The following is a 19388-nucleotide window of genomic DNA, read 5'->3' as shown; positions in this document are numbered from 1 at the left end:
GATCTAGGATAGAGAGGTCCTGAAGGCTTCTGCCTCCACCGACTGGGGATTCATTTTGTTAAGTTCATGAACCTCCCTCTACCACAATCCCTCAACAATTTCACAGGTGGAAAATACATGTTCCAACAACACTAGAGCCCAGGCCTAGGGCGTGGTATAGCCAAAAATTGCTTGCCTTACAAGAATAAGGACTTACCTCCTCGTCTTCCTCTTCCTAATCCTCCTCCTCCTAATCCTCCTAGTGCTCCTCCTCTTTCCCCTTCCTCCTCCTCCTTCCTTCTCCTCCTCCTTGACAGTGTCTCACTATGTAGCTCTGTCCTGGAACTTGATATGTAGACTAGGATGGCCTCAAACTCAGAAATCTGACTCCCTTCACCTCCCAAGTGCATGGATTAAGATGTGTGTGCCAGCACACGGAGCCAGTGTGCCCACCATCTTCTAATCCCAGTGCTGAGGAGGTAAAACGAGGTGGATCCCTGGAGCTTGCAGGCCAGACACCCAGCCTACCTGACTAGCTCTCACCAGTCCAGTGAAAGACTCCATCTCAGAAAGTGAGGTGGATGGCTCCCGAGGAATATCATCTGAGGTTAAGCTCTGACCTGATTCCTCCTAACACACAGGCACACCCAGACACACACACACACACACACACACACACAGGCACACACACAGGCACCACACACACACACACACACACACAGGCACACCCAGACACACACACACACACACACACAGGCACACACACAGGCACACACACACAGGCACCCCCACACACACAGGCACACCCAGACACACACACACAGGCACACACACAGGCACACCCAGACACACACACACATACACACACAGGCACACACACAGGCACACATATACATACACACACAGGCACATAAATAGGTGTGCACACACACATAGGCATATACACACAGGTACACATAGGCACACACAGAGGCATATACAGACATACACAGCTACACACACAGAGGCACATAAACAGGTGCACGCGCGCGCGCGCACACACACACACAGACACAGGCACACACAAACAGGTACACACAGCAGCACACACACAGGTACACATATACACACACAGAAATAGAACTGAGTAAGAAATAGAACTGAGAAATAGAAATGACTACATATCCTTTTAGAACCTGCCCCTAAAATGACTTCTCAACTAGGGATGTACAGAAGTGAGGAGAGCTTAGCTTTCCATCCCAGGCCCTCCTCCAGTAGGGATGGGATGGGTGAGTACCCATGTGATGGAGGTATACCTGGGGCCCTGTTTTGGCTATCCTCAGAGTCACCAGCTAGAATTCAGGAGCATTCTTCCTCCCCTGATTTCTTGGCCCTGGTGCATATATAGTCTCTAGGAGCCACAGGAAGGAATGAGGTCTGCCTCTGCCCTGGACTGCTTACTTACAGTTGTTTGACTTGCCTTCTGAGGTGGGGGCAAGTGGTGCCAAGCAGGAAGGGACAGCACCTGTGGTCTAGGGCCTGTGGTCTAGAGCCTGTGGTCTAGGGCCCGTGGTCTAGGGCCAGTGGTCTAGGGCCCGTGGTCTAGGGCCAGTGGTCTAGGGCCCGTGGTCTAGGGCCCGTGGTCTAGGGCCCGTGGTCTAGGGCCCGTGGTCTAGGGCCCGTGGTCTAGGGCCCGTGGTCTAGGGCCCGTGGTCTAGGGCCCGTGGTCTAGGGCCCGTGGTCTAGGGCCCGTGGTCTAGGGCCCGTGGTCTAGGGCCCGTGGTCTAGGGCCCGTGGTCTAGGGCCCGTGGTCTAGGGCCTGTGGTCTAGGGCCCGTGGTCTAGGGCCCGTGGTCTAGGGCCCGTGGTTTAGGGCCAGTGGTCTAGGGCCTGTGGTCTAGGGCCAGTGGTCTAGGGCCTGTGGTCTAGGGCCCGTGGTTTAGGGCCAGTGGTCTAGAGCCCGTGGTCTAGGGCCTGTGGTCTAGGGCCTGTGGTCTAGGGCCCGTGGTCTAGGAGTGTTAAGACAGCCCTGAAGGGCTTACAAAGAATGAAGAATTCCAAGGAACCACCTGGAACCTTCGAGGGAAGCTGTGGGGGTTGGAGTGCCACTCATCAGTGAGACCAGCAGGGACCTCAAGCATGGCGGAGTCCCATCTCCTCTTGTGCTGAGCCCCCACTGCCTACAATAGAATTCCTAAATCCAAACTAGCACCACTCATATTCCTGCTCCCCGAATAACTCGAGAATATTTTCTTCCTTGAGACAAGGTCTCATGTAGCTCAGGCTGGTCTTGACCCCTCTATTTAACCAAGACTAAGTAACTGAATTCCTAACTCACCTGCCTCCATTCCCCCCCCCTCCCCCAGTGCTGGGATTACCACAACACCCAGTCTTAACCAAAGCCATGGCTATGAGCCTGCTAGGCAAGCACTCTACCGAATGAACTGCAGCCCCATTTCCCAGATAATAACTTTCTTGTCCAGAAGGAAGGAAAGCTGCTTCTGAAATATAACTTCTTTAGCAAAGGATTGTCTGAAAGCAGGGTTATTGGTCAGGGTGTGTGCGGCTTGCCTGAGGCACTTCCAGTTTCTGGAGGGGACCCTAGGTCCAGAGAAGGCTAGTTCCTTTTCCAAGTTAGAGGTGAGGCTCAGTGGTAAAGTTCTTGCCTGACCTGACCTTGACATTCATGAGATTCTGGGTTCAATCCCAAGCATCATACTACATTTTTTAAAATACCCAACTTGAAAGCTGAGCATGCCCCACCTTTAATCCCAGCACTCAGGAGGCAGAGGCAGAGGATTTCTGTGAGTCCAGATCTATGTAATGAAACCCTGTCTCAAAAACCATTGGCATTTTTTTTTTCCTGAGAAGGCCGGGATGCTGGCCTTGGACTTGCTATCCTCTGCTCCCATGCACTGGGACAACAGGCCTGTCCCTCTCTACCCAGGCCTGGCTTAGCATTCCCCTCCCCCCACACCCCCCACACCCCCACCCCCGAGACAGGGTTTCTCTGTCTAGCCCTGGCTGTCCTGGAACTCACTGTAGACCAGGCTGGCCTTGAACTCAGAAATCCACCTGCCTCTGCCTCCCAGAGTGCTGGGATTACAGGCATGTGCCACCACCACCCGCTGGTTTAGCATTCTTAATCTGCTCATTCTAGCACCCCAACTAGCGCTGGTTTTGAGGGGTTCAGAGCAAGCAACCCCCTGCTCTGGTGCTGAAGGGCCCTGCCCTGTGCCATACTGGCTCTATCTTCAGTCAGCAGCTTCTCCCGTATTCTTGTGGACCAATTTCTTTCCTCATTTCCTTTTCTTGGGGAAGTCTTTGATGTTTGGACTAATTGTTATAGGGAAAGAAAAGACACATGGGGGGGGGGACAAGAAAGCCTCAGCGAGCCCCCCCCATCCCACCCAGAGCCTTGCCTGTAAAATGCAAACAATCTGCCACTGGGCTCTGTCCCCATCCCTAGGTTAGCTTTTGATTCCGGGTCTTTGAGTTGCATGCAGGGAAATGACAAACTTGAACCTGTGTGTGTGTGTGTACACTCTAGTGTGTGCTAGGATTTGAACCCAGGGCCTCACTACTGATTCACTACCAGCTCTGGGTTATGAGGGGGATTTAGATAGACTTGCACGAATGGGGCCCTGGGTGACACCCTGAGACTTGCTGGCATCTGGAATGAAGCATAGATTTTATGGAAGGGAGGGAGGAAGGGCAAGAATGCTTCTCCTTCTGGTTTCAGGGGCTCCCCAGGGCTTTGACCTAAACAAGCACAAAGAATTGGGAACAGTCTGGCCTCAAGGCTGCTTTTGTCCAGAGCCTTTTGGACCCCGTCTGCCTGAGAGAGCACAGAGATGCCCCCAGGCCTAAACTGCACCCCCAATCGTCCACCCTAAGAAGGTCCTGAGCAAAGGAGTAACTGATGTCTCCCGGGACTGGGGAGCCGAGCCTGGGGCTCTAGTCTGCAGGCAGGAACAGTTCTTGTTATTGTTAGTTGTGGTATTATGAATGGCACAGAAGAGCTATTCTCCAGGATCAGAACCGAGTGCGCAGATGCCTCTGAAGAACCACAGAAAGTGGGCATCAAGAGCCTCATTCTATACATGGAAAGACAAAAGAAAATGAAAGTTAGAAAAATAAGCAAGCAAGGCAAGCAAGGCACAGAAAGCAACCTGCTCTTTTTGTGAAAGGTGACTTAGGGTCCTCGAACAGAGCTTCAAGAGAGGCGGGTACAGAGTTTAAGGGAATAACAAAATAATCCAGCAACCAAGACAATATTTAAAGTGAAATTATGAAAAGAAAAGCCAACCCAGGCTGAATAAAACACACATCTTCAATGAAGATGTGCTGAGGCCATTAAGGCCCAGTCTGAGATTCAGTCCCTCTGGCCAGTTCTCGAGTGAATATTCAGAATCACCTGGCCCCGTTCTTTAGCGACCCAAAGCTTGAAGGATGGATCTTTGTATATATTAGCACAGACCTCAGAGGCATTCTGAAAAGACACGGACTTCTCTGAATGGCTCTGCCTACAGAGTCAGGCAAGCAGGAAGAGCAGAAACAAGCCTGTGTCCAATCCCAGGGCTGAATGCGGTGCTGGGGAAAGAGAGGGAGGGGTGTGGGGGGGGACTGGAAAAATGGGGCTCTAGATGCTGGGGTGGCGGCCCTGGGTCCTGCCTGTGTCATCCAAATGCTCAGCTCACTCCTTCCTTTGAGACCGCCAAAGCTTCGGAGAGGGGACTAGGAACAGCTAGAGGACCAGTGTCTGGGGAGGCAGATCAGCCTCCTCCTGCGTAAAGGGTGCTTAAAGAGGCTGGGAACTTACAGAGGCTCCAACCCAACCTCCAATCCAACCAGGCTTTCATGTTGAAGATTGGATCCAGGCTCTCTGGACCACTTGGTAAAAAAATTTCCTCTCTTATTTCCTTCCCAGACAAGCACAAGGCTAGTTGAGCCCAGCCCATGCACTCACCCGGGCTGCTTTGGACAGGCTGAGATGCAAGAGCCTACCAGATGCGGATGCTGGGAGGAGCGCCTCTCTGGAAAATAGCAAGCCCATGAGAGAGGGCTATGCCCTAAATGTCAAACGAAATAACCCATGCAGCATGTTTTATATTGCTGCAGATTACAATAATTCAGTACTAACAATGTTATAGTAACCAGCTGTTAAAAGTTCTTGGGCCTCCAAGAAGCCCAGAGAAGCCAGCTCTCGCTGCCAGACGTTGGGTCCTAGCCTGGTTTATTTTTTCCCCTGCCCTGAAAAAGATCGAACTTTTCCTCTCTGCTTTCTCAGGCTCTGATCTGTGAGACTATGGGCTTCACATTTGCTGGATCTGAAATCTCCGCCCAAGACTAAGACTTAGAAAACTGGCCAGGGCACGAGCTGCTAGGAACCCTTAAGGCAGAGGAGGCTGGCGACATATCTACAGAAACCGCAGCTCTTTGCCGGCCGTGACAATAATGCTGATTGCCCGAAAGAGTGAGGTATCTGCGACTCATGTGGACTTAGGGTGGTACGAAAAATGAGGGTCCTCGTGAGATGAGAAGCAGCAGAGAGAGGTGTGGGCGACCGCATAGGGTCCCGCCTGCAGCAGCAGAGAAGACCGGGAAGGCCCCGAGACACCCCGCTCCCGGTGATTTATGACTCGCATCCCCTCTACCAAATTGAATAGAAAGACAAGCAAGGCCCAGCGGGAGGCGCCCAGCGCAGGGGCCGCCGAGCTCCGGCCGGGGCCCCCGCCCTCCCGCCTCCCCGACAGCTTGCAGCCGAGCTCCACCCGCAGTCCCCCGGGAGCAACGGGCCCTCGCTCCCAGCCCGGCCGGCGGCGGGGCCGCTTCCAATCTGCCGGCCGGAGCAGAGGGAGCGCGCGGGGAGCCGGGCGCGAGGCCACCGCTGCCCCAGCCCGGCAGAGGACAAAGTTTCCGTTCTGTTCCCTGCGAGGGGCCACTCCTGGCCCGAGATCGCGTTTGCGGGCTGCTGCGCTGAACGATTCTACGGTGGCCTCGGTCGCCGAGCCGGACGCGGGCCTCGGATAGTTTCTCAGGGGCCCAGAACGAGGGGTAGGGGTGAGCCCAAGGGGAAAGTCTGGGCTCCCCGTGAGCCGCGGGGCCCTAGCTGCCCGGATACGCAACTCTGCTCTCTCGCAGACCAGGGCACAGTCCACCCTGGAGCTGAGCCCAGAGAATCCAGGCCCCTGATCCATTGCAGCTACTTTGGAGACCCGGGCCCCTGCACTAGCAGTGGCTGACCCCACAAAGGAGCGGAACTACAGTGCGGTCTGGAGGGGGGCAAAGGGGAAAAAGCCATATCTTCATTTTCAACACTGCCTTGAAAGTAGCACCCAGCCTAGCCACGGCTGGCTTTAGATATCCTCGTGCTAGCTCAGAACTGGCATTGTCCTGTCTAGAGGTACATAATACACACACACACACACACACACACACACACACACAATCCAGTAGCTTCTTAGGACATGCGCCCTAGAGAGGTCACTGGCTGGGGATAAAGAGGTCACTGCCTTGTTTCTTGTGGCCACAGTCATATCCGAGGGTCTCTTAACGTTCCAGACTTGATCTTTCCCACGGTTCAGTCTCGCCTCTGAATTAGGTCTCACTCTGGTCTCTTCTCCGAAAAACATCAGGCCTAACTTTCTGCCGACCCAGCAGGCTCAGAGGCCAGAAGAAGAGAATTGTGGTGTCCTACATGGTGTGTACATGTAGTGTCTTACATGTGTGTGTGTGTGTGTGTGAGAGAGAGAGAGAGAGAGAGAGAGAGAGAAGAGAGAGAGAGAGAGAGAAGAGAGAGAGAGACCTAGAACCCAAGCAAAACACCCTGAAAACAAATTTTTAAATGCTTTCTTGTACTAGGAAAAGGATTCCCTACACATTTATGTCTTTTCCTCCACTGGGTTTTGCTGCCATTTTGTGGAATGAGGCGGGGAAATCGGGTGGAAGATGTAGATAGGATCACGGTTCGGTCAAGTGGTTTGAATAATTGTGGACAGACTCAGGAGAAGGCTTTCAAGGCCCCACATCCAAACTACAGGCCACGCAGCCCGGCTGGCCCTCCTCCCACTGGCCCCTGCCCCCCTAGGCTAATCATCTTCATTAGGGGCGTCATCGCCGACCTAATGAAAGCAAACTGTGTGGAAATCGCCGGTAAACAGTTAGGTCTGTGCTGTAATTAATTCAGTGTCTCTTTTAATCAAACTGGAAAAGAATCGGGCCGCGGGTTGTGGAGCCGTGACATCACCCCCAAAATCGGCCCGAACCAATCAGCGTCATCACTCCGGGGACACGTGGGTGAGTCCCCTTTTAAAAAAAAAAACACAACACAACGAAAAAAAAAGAAAGAGAGAGAGAGAGAGAAAGAAACAACAACAACAAAAAAAGCCAGCCCTAAAGTAAAAGTGACCCAAGTTCGATTTTTTTTTTAAAGGAAGTGGGGGTGGTGGCGACGTCGGGAGCCGAGGACAGGTGAGAGCTGCAGTGGGAGCGGCAGGGCGCTGTCCACGGTGCTGACGGGCCCTGGCGGGGCCGAGCGCGCACGCAGGAGCTCCGGAGCCAGGTGGGGCGGCTGGATCCCGGGGGCGCTGCCGCTGTCCGCGGTGCTGAGGCCTCCAGGTGCGCTCTGTTCTGCCCGCCGGGAGCTGCCCGGCCCGGCTGCTATCCGCCGTGCTGACCCCTGCCCAGGGCTACGGTTTGCCTGGAGAAAGCGTGCGGTTTGGATTTTGCTTTTTCAAAAGACGATCTTTATTCAGATTCCATCAGCCTCGCGCTTCTTCTGTGCCAAAGGGGCCCTCGGGCCGTTCTTTTACCCTTTGGCTCTCCCTAACTTGGCGCGCCCTCCTCCCATTCCTCCCTGACACTCCCACCACCACCCCCCCTCGGCTCGGCGGCTCGGCGCGGTGCTGCAGAAGACGCGTTGAGCCCTTTTGGATGTAATGCGCAGAGGAGGTTGGCCCAGAGCTCCCGGGCTCCCCCAAGGCTGAACTCCGTCCAAGGTGCCCACAGGCTCCCTGCCCGCCTACCCCATGCCAGCCCGCAGCTAGGGGCAGGGGCAGCGGCGGCTGGGGTTGGGGGTGGGTGGGGAGCTTTTGGGGAGGACAGGTCGCAGCTTGGCTATGGAAGGCTCCAATGGCTTTGGGATTGACTCCATTCTCTCCCACCGAGCGGGCAGCCCCGCCCTTCCCAAGGGGGACCCCTTGCTTGGGGACTGCCGTTCACCCCTGGAGCTGAGTCCACGCTCAGAGAGCAGCAGCGACTGCTCTTCGCCAGCCTCGCCCGGAAGAGACTGTCTGGAGACCAGTACCTCGCGGCCTGGTGCAGCATCTGGCCCAGGGTTGGACTCCCACTTGCAGCCGGGGCAGCTTTCAGCCCCAGCCCAGTCGCGAACCGTCACCTCCTCCTTTCTGATCAGGGACATCCTTGCTGACTGCAAACCTCTCGCGGCCTGTGCACCCTACTCTAGCAGCGGGCAGCCTGCGGTCCCTGAGCCTGGGGGCCGCCTTGCGGCCAAGGCCGCGGAGGACTTTCGAGACAAGCTGGACAAAAGTGTCAGCAGCGCTTCATCGGACTCTGAGTACAAAGGTAAGAAACCAAGGGGAAAACGGCTGTGGGTGGGTTCTAAAGAGTGACATGTAAAACTTGAGAGGACACACTTGGAGACAGGAACACTGTCATCTCCAGGATCGCCCAGGCCCAGGCTGAGAGTTGGTTTTTGTCTAGACCTCTCTCCCAGCCCCAAAGGTTGGGACCCTGGAACAACAAAGAGCTCAGTGTGTGTGGCCCAGAGAAGCTGAGGAGAATATTGTGTGTAGAGGAGAGCAAACCTCCCTAGGTGTGCAGAGCAAACTTTCTAACTTCCTAACTGGGACCACAACTCTTCCACCAGCTGTGCTGGTAGGCAAGAGCCGCACTTTCTGAGGATCCCTGGGAGGACACCTTGCAACCGTGCACAGCTTGGAGGCCTCTGTCTTGTTGGAGTGAGAGCCTGGTAGAAAATTCTAACCAGAGCCCTTAGCACGGTACGAATTTTCTGGCTTTTGATCTGAATTTTCCACAAAGAGGAAAAAGTGCGCCTCTTGCTGTGTAGTCTAGGCCTGTGAACCATGCAGAAGAGAGGCCAGATGGCTGACTGGAATGGGTTCTGAGGCGAAGAGGGAAGAACACCAAGGCCGCACAAGCAGCTCTCTCTGACTTGGGTCTTCAGCAGGCTGAATAGTGGTCACCAGGCTGTTCAAGACCCAGAGACTCCTGAGGGGCCTGTTAAGTCACTCTCACTTTTACTTTGGGAATCTCTGTGATGGCTCCCTCTTCATTCTGTCTTAACTAAGGAGCTGAGGTGCTATTAAAGGGAACAAGGAAAGGAGGAGAAGAAAGGAAAAAAGAAAGGGGAGAGAGGAAAGGAGGAAAAGTGTCCTTGGTTTGGGGCCTTCTCTTTAGGCTTCACCCTGACGTTAGCTGTTTATTGGGTCCAGGGGCACAAAGTTCTTTCCCAGGAGAAGTTAAGTGGCAGGGGCCACGGGTGTCAAAGGTATCGGAGCTCTCTTGCCAAGCAGCAGAAAACTAAGACCTGGTAGAGACTGCTCCTGGATTTTGTAGCTATTACAACTGATTCCCCGAGCCTCTTCCTCAGGTGAATACTTTGCTATAAAGACAGCATCCATCCTTGCTGCATGCACTTCCTGGTCTCTATTTGTGCTAAATTTCACAAAATTTAGTTAGAGGCACTTGAGTCTTCCTTTCAACCAAGAATTCCTCTGAGGAATAGACCCAGGCTCCAAACTGAAGCCCATCGGGGGTTCTAGTCTAGGTCTTCTCCTAGTAGAAATGGCCAGGTGACCTTCAACCAGGCCGTGGAGCCATCATCTCCAGATGCCCCAGTTCCAACCATAGCACTCAGGAAGAGCTCTTTCAGAAACTTGGTCCTTTTGCCTCCCCCCTTCCCAGGGGCCTCTTTAGAGAGGCAAAGAGAACTCACCTTTGAAAAAGGTAGGTGTGTGTGTGTCCTTAAAATTTGCAATTGGCTCTACCTAGCTTCAAGATTGCTACCTTGCTTCTACCTTGCTTCTTTAGGGCAAAGAGCAACCAGGTCCTGCCTTGCTGTACGAACAGTTACTTCCTTTTATGGTTTTGCCCCTAAGCAGGATTTTGAGGAAAGGTTCCATTTCGTTTAGGATAATTGGAATATCAATTTTCTTCTCCTGTCCCTGATGATATCTGAGGAGGGAGATGACAAGAGAGCCGAGAGCGGGCTACCTATCACTTAAACAGGCTTGGAGCAGAGATGCTGTAAAAGTTGCAGCCATCCCTAGGCACTGGCTGTTGCTTTTGCTCTTAACAAGTCTCTGGTACGTGCGTGCGTGTGTGTATGTGTGTGTGTGTGTGTGTGTGTGCAAAGCAATGCCTAGCACATTTCTCAAACAGGGGTGACTTTTGCAAAGTCTGACTTAGGAAGCTAATTTGAGAGACAGACACAGGAGCTGGCCCAGAGGGGCATTTAAGTCCATCACCACAGCCACAAACCACTCAGAGTCATTTGGTCCTTTCAGGCAGGGGTGGGGAACAGGCCAGTCTCATCACAAGCTTCTGGTGTGAAAGGTTTCTTAAACAGTAATCACTGAAGTTGAACAGGGCTTTGGAAGTAAGGCTTCCAAGTACACTGGCTGGAGCTCTGGGCTCTCGGAGAAACCAAACCAGGCTTCCGTTCCACGAAGGGTATCTGGGCCCCAGGCTCTATCCGACCGAGATGTAGTGCAGCTCTGAGGCCCAACTCTGAACAATTGGACACAAGGTAGACACAGGGAGTCCCAAAGGCTCCGGCAGGGCCGGGAAAGGACTAAAGTTGGTCACTCCTCCGGGATGGGGGACTATTATCAATAGTCCAAAGAATTAGGGGGTAAAGTAAGATTTCTGCAACATCAAGTTTGAGGTTTGAATAAGGATAAGTTTTAGTCTTTCAAGGGAGAAAAGTCATCTCTGTCCCTGCCGGTTCCAAAGCCTCCCATCGGAGGCGGAGGCAAGCCTAAGGCCGCCTGGGGCCGGTACTCCGCGAAGTGCTCGGGTGCTAGGGCCTCAGGCTCCCTCCCTGCCGGGAAGTCTTTCCGGCTGAAAAGCCTCCCTCCCTAGTGGCTCAATTAACCGGATTATTGTTTCCTACAGAGAAAAATCACCTCGCATTCAGCTGAACCCTGTCACGGCAAATGCCACGCACAATGAAACTCACCATAAAAGAAAATAAAGAAAGCAGGGGGTAGGGTGGGCGGGAGCCCCAGCCTCCATGGCTATTTTGGGTAAAGTGGACTATTCTGTTCCAATCTTTCCTTGGGAGATGGAGATGGGAATACCGGAATTATTCAATTAAATGTGTGTTTTCTGTTAAGTCAACCCCAACGAAAGTAAAGGAAAATAAACTAATCTAGTTGTGTCCCGTCTATGGTGGACCTCAGGAGCCGGGAACAGATGGCCATTTGCCCGACCGAGGGCTGTTGCGCAGGTGGGGTGGGATTCACAGCGGGCACAGCGGGCACAGCGAAGCCGGGACCTCTGTAATGCACGCGGCCCTTCCTTCGCGCCCAGGGAAGATAGGTATTCCTCATTTCTCGCAGCTCTGAGCTCTCTCAGAAGCCGGCCATTGTGGCTTTCCATCCGCTTAGTTCGAAACTGGTCTAGGCAGTCATCTCTATAGAGTCCTGGTCAAAGCAGGGTCGGTGAGGCGAGGACACAATTACCTTCCCTTCGAAACGAAGGGGTGCTGAGGAGCAAATAGGGTTTTGTTTCTCCACGTGAGCTTTGCGCCGGAGCGAGGAGCCCATCCTCCCGAAATCCGTTCTTCTCGGCCAGTGGCACACCAGGGCGGTCTGCCCCAGGCAATCTTTATCCCCCCCCCCGGGGGGGGGGAGTGAGGCGGGAGAAAAAGGCTTGAGTTTCTTTAGGGAGCTGCCAGCGGCTTTTGCCCCGTACACTTCCTACACCGTTTCCTCCTCGCTCCCGGTTCACATCCTTCTTCAGGCAGGGAATCCAGGCTCCGGTGGCCATGCCGCAGCGTCCCCACAGGCTTGGGTGCTACGGGACCCCAGGACCCCAGAGGTCTCCGCCCTGACGACTGGGACTGGAGGGTGCAGGCACTACCGAGCCCTGACTCGTTTTCTGTGTCTCCGCAGTGAAGGAGGAGGGCGACCGCGAGATCTCCAGCTCTCGGGACAGTCCCCCGGTGCGCCTCAAAAAGCCACGCAAGGCACGCACGGCCTTCACCGACCATCAGCTGGCGCAGCTGGAGCGGAGCTTCGAGCGGCAGAAATACCTGAGCGTGCAAGACCGCATGGAGCTGGCCGCCTCGCTCAACCTCACCGACACGCAGGTCAAGACCTGGTACCAGAATCGCAGGTGAGGTTTCGCTGTGGGGCGGGGTCGGTAGGGCGCTTTTCCTGGAGCCTTGGGTCTCCCTGCAAAAGCAGGGAAACTGAGACTCTGGGACTGTGCCTTAAGTCCCACAGCGAGGGACAGAAAGGACATCAGCCTGGAACCCAGGACAGGTGGACCTACAAAGGTTTCGTGCCCTGCTCCATCCCAGCCCAAGTTCCCGAGGTCAGCCCTAGGCTAGGCTTTGAGGCTTTTGGGCTCTTCGGATGGAAGGCCCAAGCCCTTCGGTGGCCGGCAATAGTGGCAAACTCCAGTCTCCAGAAAGCAGAGAGGTCCCTGAGGTGGTTGTAGTAGGGGTTAGTGGTGACTGCTTGTCAGTGCGTCTTTTCCTTGGGCCTCCTAGCATTTACAACCAAGGGGCTCTCTCCCTCAGCTCCTCTGGGACAGAGGAATGGGAAATTGGTATTAAGACACTGGTCTTGAACCTGCGTCTTAATCTCTTGGACATTCATAGAACTTAAATAGATATGTACAATACAAGTACACAGACACGTCAATCAGCATAGTGACACACGCTTCCTACATACATAGCAGAAGAGGCAGGGATGATGCCTTCCATAAACAAGCCTCGGAATACATAGCCCCATTAATAATAAATACCGATTACTGCTTCAGGCATCAATAATTAAGGCTCGTTGCAGTAATTACACAATTATGATGATGATGAATTATTCAAGGGGGTGGGGACAGGGCTAGTGTGACTGAGCCCACCTCAACCTCACTGGAACCCAGGCAGGCATGCCCATCCTCACTACAGGTGGGTACAGAGCCTTTAGATTTGACTTCCTCATGTCTGCCTTGCCCTAGGCCTCACAACTTCTGGGCCTGGGCTCCGGGCTATCTATCCCACATGCTGGGAAGCCTAAGAGTGGGGTAAGCTTGGAAAGAAACAGTGTGCATTCCTTCAGAGAAATCTTTGTTTGCAGTCCGAGCCTACTAGCTTCAAGTCCCAGCAGCCTCTGGGGCTACACGGGACAGGACACAGGCTTCCAGTAGGCAGCTCCACCACTTTCTTTAGGGGCCTTCCCAAGGGAAGCACATCTAGAGGGAGCCCCACCGGTGGTATGTTGTGAGTGCGCTTAAGAGTCAGGCAATCTGGCTTGGAGCAGGGGCTCTGCCTTTGCAGACCGTCGTGAAAAACGAATTCATACCTCACGCTTTTAATCTGTAAAATGGGACAAAAGTCAGAGAAAGCCAGTGGAAGAAAATGATGCACGGTGCATTTGACATGGGTACTCCATTATTTATTAACAAGTTAGCATGCTCCCTGTTGGCCATCTTGCGGCTCTCGGTGCCAATCACTAGGAAGGGGCAAGGGTTGTGAGGGTCCTAGTCCTGATCCCTTCGTCCGTCTCTATTTCGGTTCCTAGGACTAAATGGAAGCGACAGACGGCCGTGGGGCTGGAGCTGCTAGCGGAGGCAGGCAATTACTCGGCGCTCCAGAGAATGTTCCCGTCGCCTTATTTCTACCCGCAGAGTCTCGTTTCCAATCTGGACCCCGGCGCCGCACTCTACCTGTACCGCGGACCCAGCGCGCCGCCACCTGCCCTCCAGAGACCTCTGGTACCCCGCATCCTCATCCACGGACTCCAGGGAGCCAGCGAGCCGCCCCCTCCGCTGCCCCCGCTGCCCGGCGTCCTCCCGCGCGCTGCGCAGCCCCGGTGAAGCTCCCGCTTGCCTCAAGCCATGCTCTGGGACCCCCAGCTCAGGCTGGGTGCGGGTCCCTTCCTTCGCCCCGGGTCAGGATTGCGGGGCTCCCCGCCGCAGCCCAGTGTCCCCGCGTGGGAGTAATTCACCGAGGCTACCCCTCCCCTGCGTCCTCTCTTGGCTGCTCCATCCAGGAGCCACTTACACTCGCCGGATGTACATATGCGCCCCTGCCCACCTCTCACCCATCCCCGGGTCCCTGCGGGCTTCCCCGAGTGCCCCCCTGTCCCCTCATCAGCAGGTAGGGGACGCCGGTGTCCCAGGCCTCTGCGGGACAGGATGGGAGCGTTGGGTGGAGCTTCCCTCCCTTTCCCTTTATTCTCTGAGCCCCGGGCTAGCAGCGGAGCTGTACATACAGTGTGCAAAGTGTATATGAAGTTATTTATTCGTGACCCATGAGCCCGTGACCGTGTCCGTGAATCTGTGGCCTGTGCCCTCCACTTGCTGGGTGGGGCAGGAAGGGGCCGAGAGGGCTTGCCCATGCATCCTGGCCCCCAGCCCCGCTCCCTCCACCCAGGTCCCAGGGTAGCCAGACTTCTTGGGTTCTCTTTTTTAAAATGTGGAAATAAACTTCTTACAAATGACCAGGCGCCTGTCCGCGCTACCGTCCGTTGGCTCCCGCTCAGGCCCTCCCCACTCCTTCCTCCATCAATAACTTCGGCACCTCTCGAACTAACGATCCTTCCATTCGCAAGAAGTAAAGTTTCGGCTCCCTCTTGTCCCGGTCCCCAGTTCCTGGGTGCTGTAGTCCCAGGGGTCTCCCCGTTTCCACCCGAGGCTCTCGGCCTCCCTATCGGATTCGTCCCGCTTCCACTGGGTCTGGGGGTCACGGGCGAGGCCAACGCTCGGCCTCCCTCTGCTGCGTGGCAGGCCGCGCCATTGAGCCGACTCATCTGGCTCAGGCCAGGGCGCCGGCAGCTGGTGCCCGGCCCTGCAGGCGCGGGGCAGACAGATGGACTCCGACGCTGCTCCCCGTTGCCCCACCCTCCTCGGCCCGGCGCCCTCCACTCTGGCAACCCGCAGCTCCTAGTCTCTAATGCCTGGTAGGACCCCAGGGGCCTTCGCGAGCTTAACGCCACATCGGACAACCCTTTGCTCTCTCTCTCTCCATCCTCCTTGTCCCCTGTCCTGGGAGATAGAGGAGCGGAGGGCGGAGGAGGGAACAGATCAACCACCCGCCCCTGGCTCTGTGATTTCAGGGGAGTCAGCCTCCAGATCACGTTCAAAGGGCCAAGGTCATCTCCTGACACTGGTCCGTCTCCCGGGACTAGGGCGCAGGTGCTCCCCTCCCCCACACCACCTGCAGCACACTGACCTGCAGATGGAAGAAATGCTAGGGAGTTTGGATACTTGCTAGCCAAGCACCTCTGGCCCAACGGGAGAGAACACGGGAGTGGAGGGAGGGGGCGCGTTCAGAAAGACACCCTCGCCCCCCACCATTTTGGCTACTGTTTCCTCCCCACCCCCCAGCATCCTCTCACCCAGGCTTTTCTTTTCTGGGAAGGTGGGGGTATTATTCTAATTTTGCAAAATGCACAGCCGCTAATTAAGTCAAGGAGCCCCTCGGCTTTCAAGTTCTTTTGCATGTGAATGCGGGTTGGTAAATCCCTCGATCTGGCTGTGGTGGGGTGTGAGGGGAACTGTCCCCAACTCAGGGTTAATGAAGTGGGAGAGGAGTCTCTCATAGCCTCCTGCAAACAAAACCCCCCAAGCAACAAACCCTGCCCAAATCCTACACGGATTGACTTAAACCCAGGGGATAAGTGCTTTAAATTAATCTCATTGAATAAGAATGAGACCAAACAAAACTCTTTAAAATCATATTAAAAATCTATCAAAGGACAACTTGCGGCGGTGTGCTTTTCATTTTGTGAGAGTGGAGGAGGCAGGCTGGAGCAGGCACCCTCACATTTACACAGTGCAGAGTAAACCGCAGACACATTCTGACTATGTAATTGTCCTTGTACCGCGGAGGCCATTTCATATCTTACATTAATGAAGAACAAGGCTTCCCTACAAGTTTATAATTACAATATTTTAAACTGTCCTGCACATCCCACCTGTAATAATAACTCCACAACCTCTGCAGTGAGGTGGGTTTGTGCTTCCATCCATTTAGCAGGCTAAACTGGTTTCTCTGTTCCTAACCCAGGGGCTGGGTGTCCTCATTTAAAACAGAAAAAAAAAAAATTGACCAGGAGACCCCCAGTGGACCAAACAATAAGGCAGGTCCTGAAACAAACTCTCCCTTCTAAATCTAGACTCCAAAGGGCGGGGCGACACGTTTATAAGGTTAGCTAGCTATCAGCTGGTCCTCAGCTGTCAGACTTAGGGAACCCAGGCTGTGGTTTTATTTTTTGGGGGGTACACTAACAACTTGGCCCTATGTTTCCCTATGGTCTAGCAGTCTGAGGAAGTTTGATGGTCATGTAGGAAAATTGGAAAGGCCTGGAAATCATTTTTCAATCCTGAAAGCTTGTCACTGTAAAGGCCTGAAGGTCCTATCTCTGGGAGTGGTGGTTGTGGTATAAAAGGTTCTGCTGGCTGTGAAGGGTTGGCTGTCCAACCAGTGGCAGCTTAGAATCACCTGCTCTGAGAGGTGCCAGGAGAGAAATCGGAGCAGCCCTCTGGGTTACCATAAACGTCCTTGGCTGGGCTATGCGTGGCCCCGGCTTCTGTGGGAGTGGAGGACAACCATGGTGTCCCACTGAAGACAGCTGCTCGCTGTGGGCTCTCTGCCCTCCAGTGGTGGCTCTTCACAAGAAGGACAGCAGCTGGGCTCAAATGGAGAAAAGGCCAGTCCCAAACCCTAGTTCCAAACAAGCACTCTACAGTCACAGCACTCCCTGTGCTGTCTGAATCTTCTGAGACTTAAATATAGCAACCAGGTTGATGTCAGAGATAAGGTCTGGGACCTTAGAAAAAGGTTTGATTAAAAATACACTCAAAGGGCTGGAGAAATGGCTCAGCGGGTAAGAGGATCCAGATTCAAATTCCAGCACCCCCATGGCAGCCCACAACTGTCTGTACTTCAGTTCCACCGGATCTGACATCCCCAAGGGGCACAAACACAGACAAAACACCAACACAGACAGACTCTCCTCCCTCCCTCCCTCCCTCCCTCCCTCTCTCTGTCTCTCTCTCCCTCTCTCTCAGTCTATGCATATTGGAATGGGTTAACACACTCTGTCCAGTTGCTACCTGGAATGTATAGCCTATGAGATACTCATTTTAAGGTTGTTTAAACTTAGAGAACATTAACCCTTCATCTGTCAAGTCTCTATCATCTTATTGACTGGGTACCGTGTTAACTAAGCAGCAGGTCCACCACAACCACCACTCTTGCTAAATTAGAAAATTCCATGTGTAAATTCCAACTTAGGGTGAGGTCACTGGTACTTGAGCAACGTCTCCCTCATCTTACTTCACAGCCCTGCAGCAGAGCTGATAGACTTGTTGCTGGGAGGCAGACTAAGGTTTTGCGTGGCCACCCCTGATTACAGGCACTAATCCTGTTTTCTCACAGCTGGTTGAATCTTCATCATTTGATCCCTCCCTTCCCACCAGAAGCATGTAAGTCACTACAAATGCAAAGAATGGCGGCCGACGCATGCCTGCTGCAGCTTTGTTATCCTTTCGCCCACCAACAGGCTTTCCTGACTCTGTGACTGCTAACCCTGCCCGGCAAGGCTGTGCTTCCCCTCCACACGTTTGTTTGTTCCGTAGTGTGGGTGCTCACTGACCTTCCTCTCAGTCACAGCGTACACCTTGCCAGCTCTCAGGAGGAGCAAAATGGTACTACAACACTGCCCTAGGGCTGGCTTCAGAGGACCTGGGTGGGCTGGGCACACAGTAACCCAGGGGAAGGCAGACACAGAATGGAGTCTGAATAGAGCATGCTGAGCTTTAACCCTTTCTCTCCTGAGTTCTCTGTAGCAGCCAAATCTTACATTTATTGAGAAATCAATACGCTCCAGGGGGTCCTCTTTCAAATCTCCCAGAAACACAATGGTGTGTAGGTTCTGGGTCTAGGTCACACACAAAGACCTCAGACCCTGAAGAGCCAAAAGGCAAAAGTCTGGTGCCTTTTGACTTCAAAGGCAAATAACAAAAAGGCAACAGTAAATCAATTAGCCCAGAGAAGGTGAGTAGTCTGTGGATATGAAAGGGGAGGCAACGCAAATGGTGCTATGCTGTGTTTACAGAAGAGTGTCTTCCAACATTTCCAGGTTTTTGACAAAAGGTAAAAGCCCTGAGCCCTCCCTAACAGATCATATGGACTAAGAAAATAACTATTCAACAAATACTTTATCTCTCTGTACAAAGTTCAATTCCTGTTTTTAACATCTTTTATCTTACAGCACTCATGCAATACACACGTGGCTGCTTAATCTGGCAAGCTGGCCAGGAGCTATACTCGTCCAGGCTGACACACAGGATGCTGGCTGTCCACGAGCAATCTCACAAGAGGCTTGGCCCCTGCCTACTTGGTTTCCATCAGGGCTCCTTCTCCAGCAGGCAAGGATCTTCACTCTTGTGAGTCTTAGTTCAGGGGGAGCTGCCAGTTATTTTCAGAAGCTTTTGTTTGTTTGTTTGTTTGTTTGATAAGAACAGGACATCAATCTAAAGCCACCAGGCCATGTTGGATCCACGGATCCTCCCTGACCCAGTCCTGTAGAGAGCAAAAAACAACCAAAGGAAGCTTGCTGGCCGGTGGAGAGTCTTCCTGATGTAGAAGCAGCTTCATTCTCTCCACAGCCCAGGCTTGCTGGGTGCCCCCTGAAGGCCCTGCGGCTTGCCTTGCTTTCTGCCCTTCGTGCCATCTCCCTCCAGCCCACTTGCATGTTCCGAGTGCAGGACTTCAGCAGGCATGAGGTGGTGCCTCCTCTGGATCCTCCTCCGAGGGTCAGGCCTGAGGAACAGTAATAGCAGAGGGGAAAACTTTAGTGTTTTCTTTCCCATTTGGAAAGAGGCTGACAGCATCTGGCTGTGAGACCAGGAGGCTGACATTTTTGTATCAGCAGAAGAGCAGCCTCTTCAATAGCACTTGTTTTGATATTCTACGCACCAGAAGATTAGATACGGTACTGACAGGTTTTCGTAATGGTGGCAAAATATCATGGCATTTTTAAAAGTGAGGCTTTGTTCTGAGTTGTTTTCATGGAGAAAAAAAAAAAAAGAAGAAGAAATCTACACTCTCACATTTTGACGGCAAATGAGGTGTATGAGACAGGGGCTTGCCCATGGATGGGAAAGCTCAGACACCTGATAGTACAAAGCAGTTTAGCTGCAAAGTTTCCATGT

General features: G+C 53.5%; 2 protein-coding genes across 2 annotated transcripts in view; one reads left to right on the top strand and one right to left on the bottom strand.

Annotated features, from left to right (window-relative positions):
* The first annotated feature begins 8077 nt into the window (after positions 1-8077).
* Barhl1 (BarH like homeobox 1) lies at positions 8078-14086 on the top strand. The gene is made up of 3 exons (XM_052181083.1): positions 8078-8543; positions 12119-12341; positions 13748-14086. The coding sequence occupies exons 1-3, from the start codon at positions 8078-8080 to the stop codon at positions 14040-14042; spliced, it is 984 nt and encodes a 327-aa protein (XP_052037043.1). The 3' UTR covers positions 14043-14086.
* Positions 14087-18010: 3924 nt separating this feature from the next.
* Positions 18011-19388, bottom strand: part of Ddx31 (DEAD-box helicase 31) — a 66917-nt gene continuing 65539 nt past the window's right edge. The window contains exon 20 of the mRNA XM_052181991.1: positions 18011-18996. Within this exon, the coding sequence (XP_052037951.1) occupies positions 18828-18996 (169 nt within the window). The 3' untranslated portion in view covers positions 18011-18827. The remainder of the gene's footprint in view (positions 18997-19388) is intronic.

Source organism: Apodemus sylvaticus, chromosome 5, assembly GCF_947179515.1.
Source record: "Apodemus sylvaticus chromosome 5, mApoSyl1.1, whole genome shotgun sequence".
Classification (NCBI taxonomy): domain Eukaryota; kingdom Metazoa; phylum Chordata; class Mammalia; order Rodentia; family Muridae; genus Apodemus; species Apodemus sylvaticus.
The sequence above is the reverse complement of the archived record's forward strand: the minus strand, read 5'-3'. Positions and strand labels throughout refer to the sequence as shown.

Excerpts from the sequence above, each read along its gene's own strand:
- Barhl1 (XM_052181083.1), top strand. The coding sequence starts at position 8,078 with ATGGAAGGCTCCAATGGCTTTGGGATTGACTCCATTCTCTCCCACCGA. Across the intron at positions 8,544-12,118 it reads ATCGGACTCTGAGTACAAAG|TGAAGGAGGAGGGCGACCGC; the intron begins GTAAGAAACCAA and ends GTGTCTCCGCAG. Across the intron at positions 12,342-13,747 it reads ACCTGGTACCAGAATCGCAG|GACTAAATGGAAGCGACAGA; the intron begins GTGAGGTTTCGC and ends TTCGGTTCCTAG.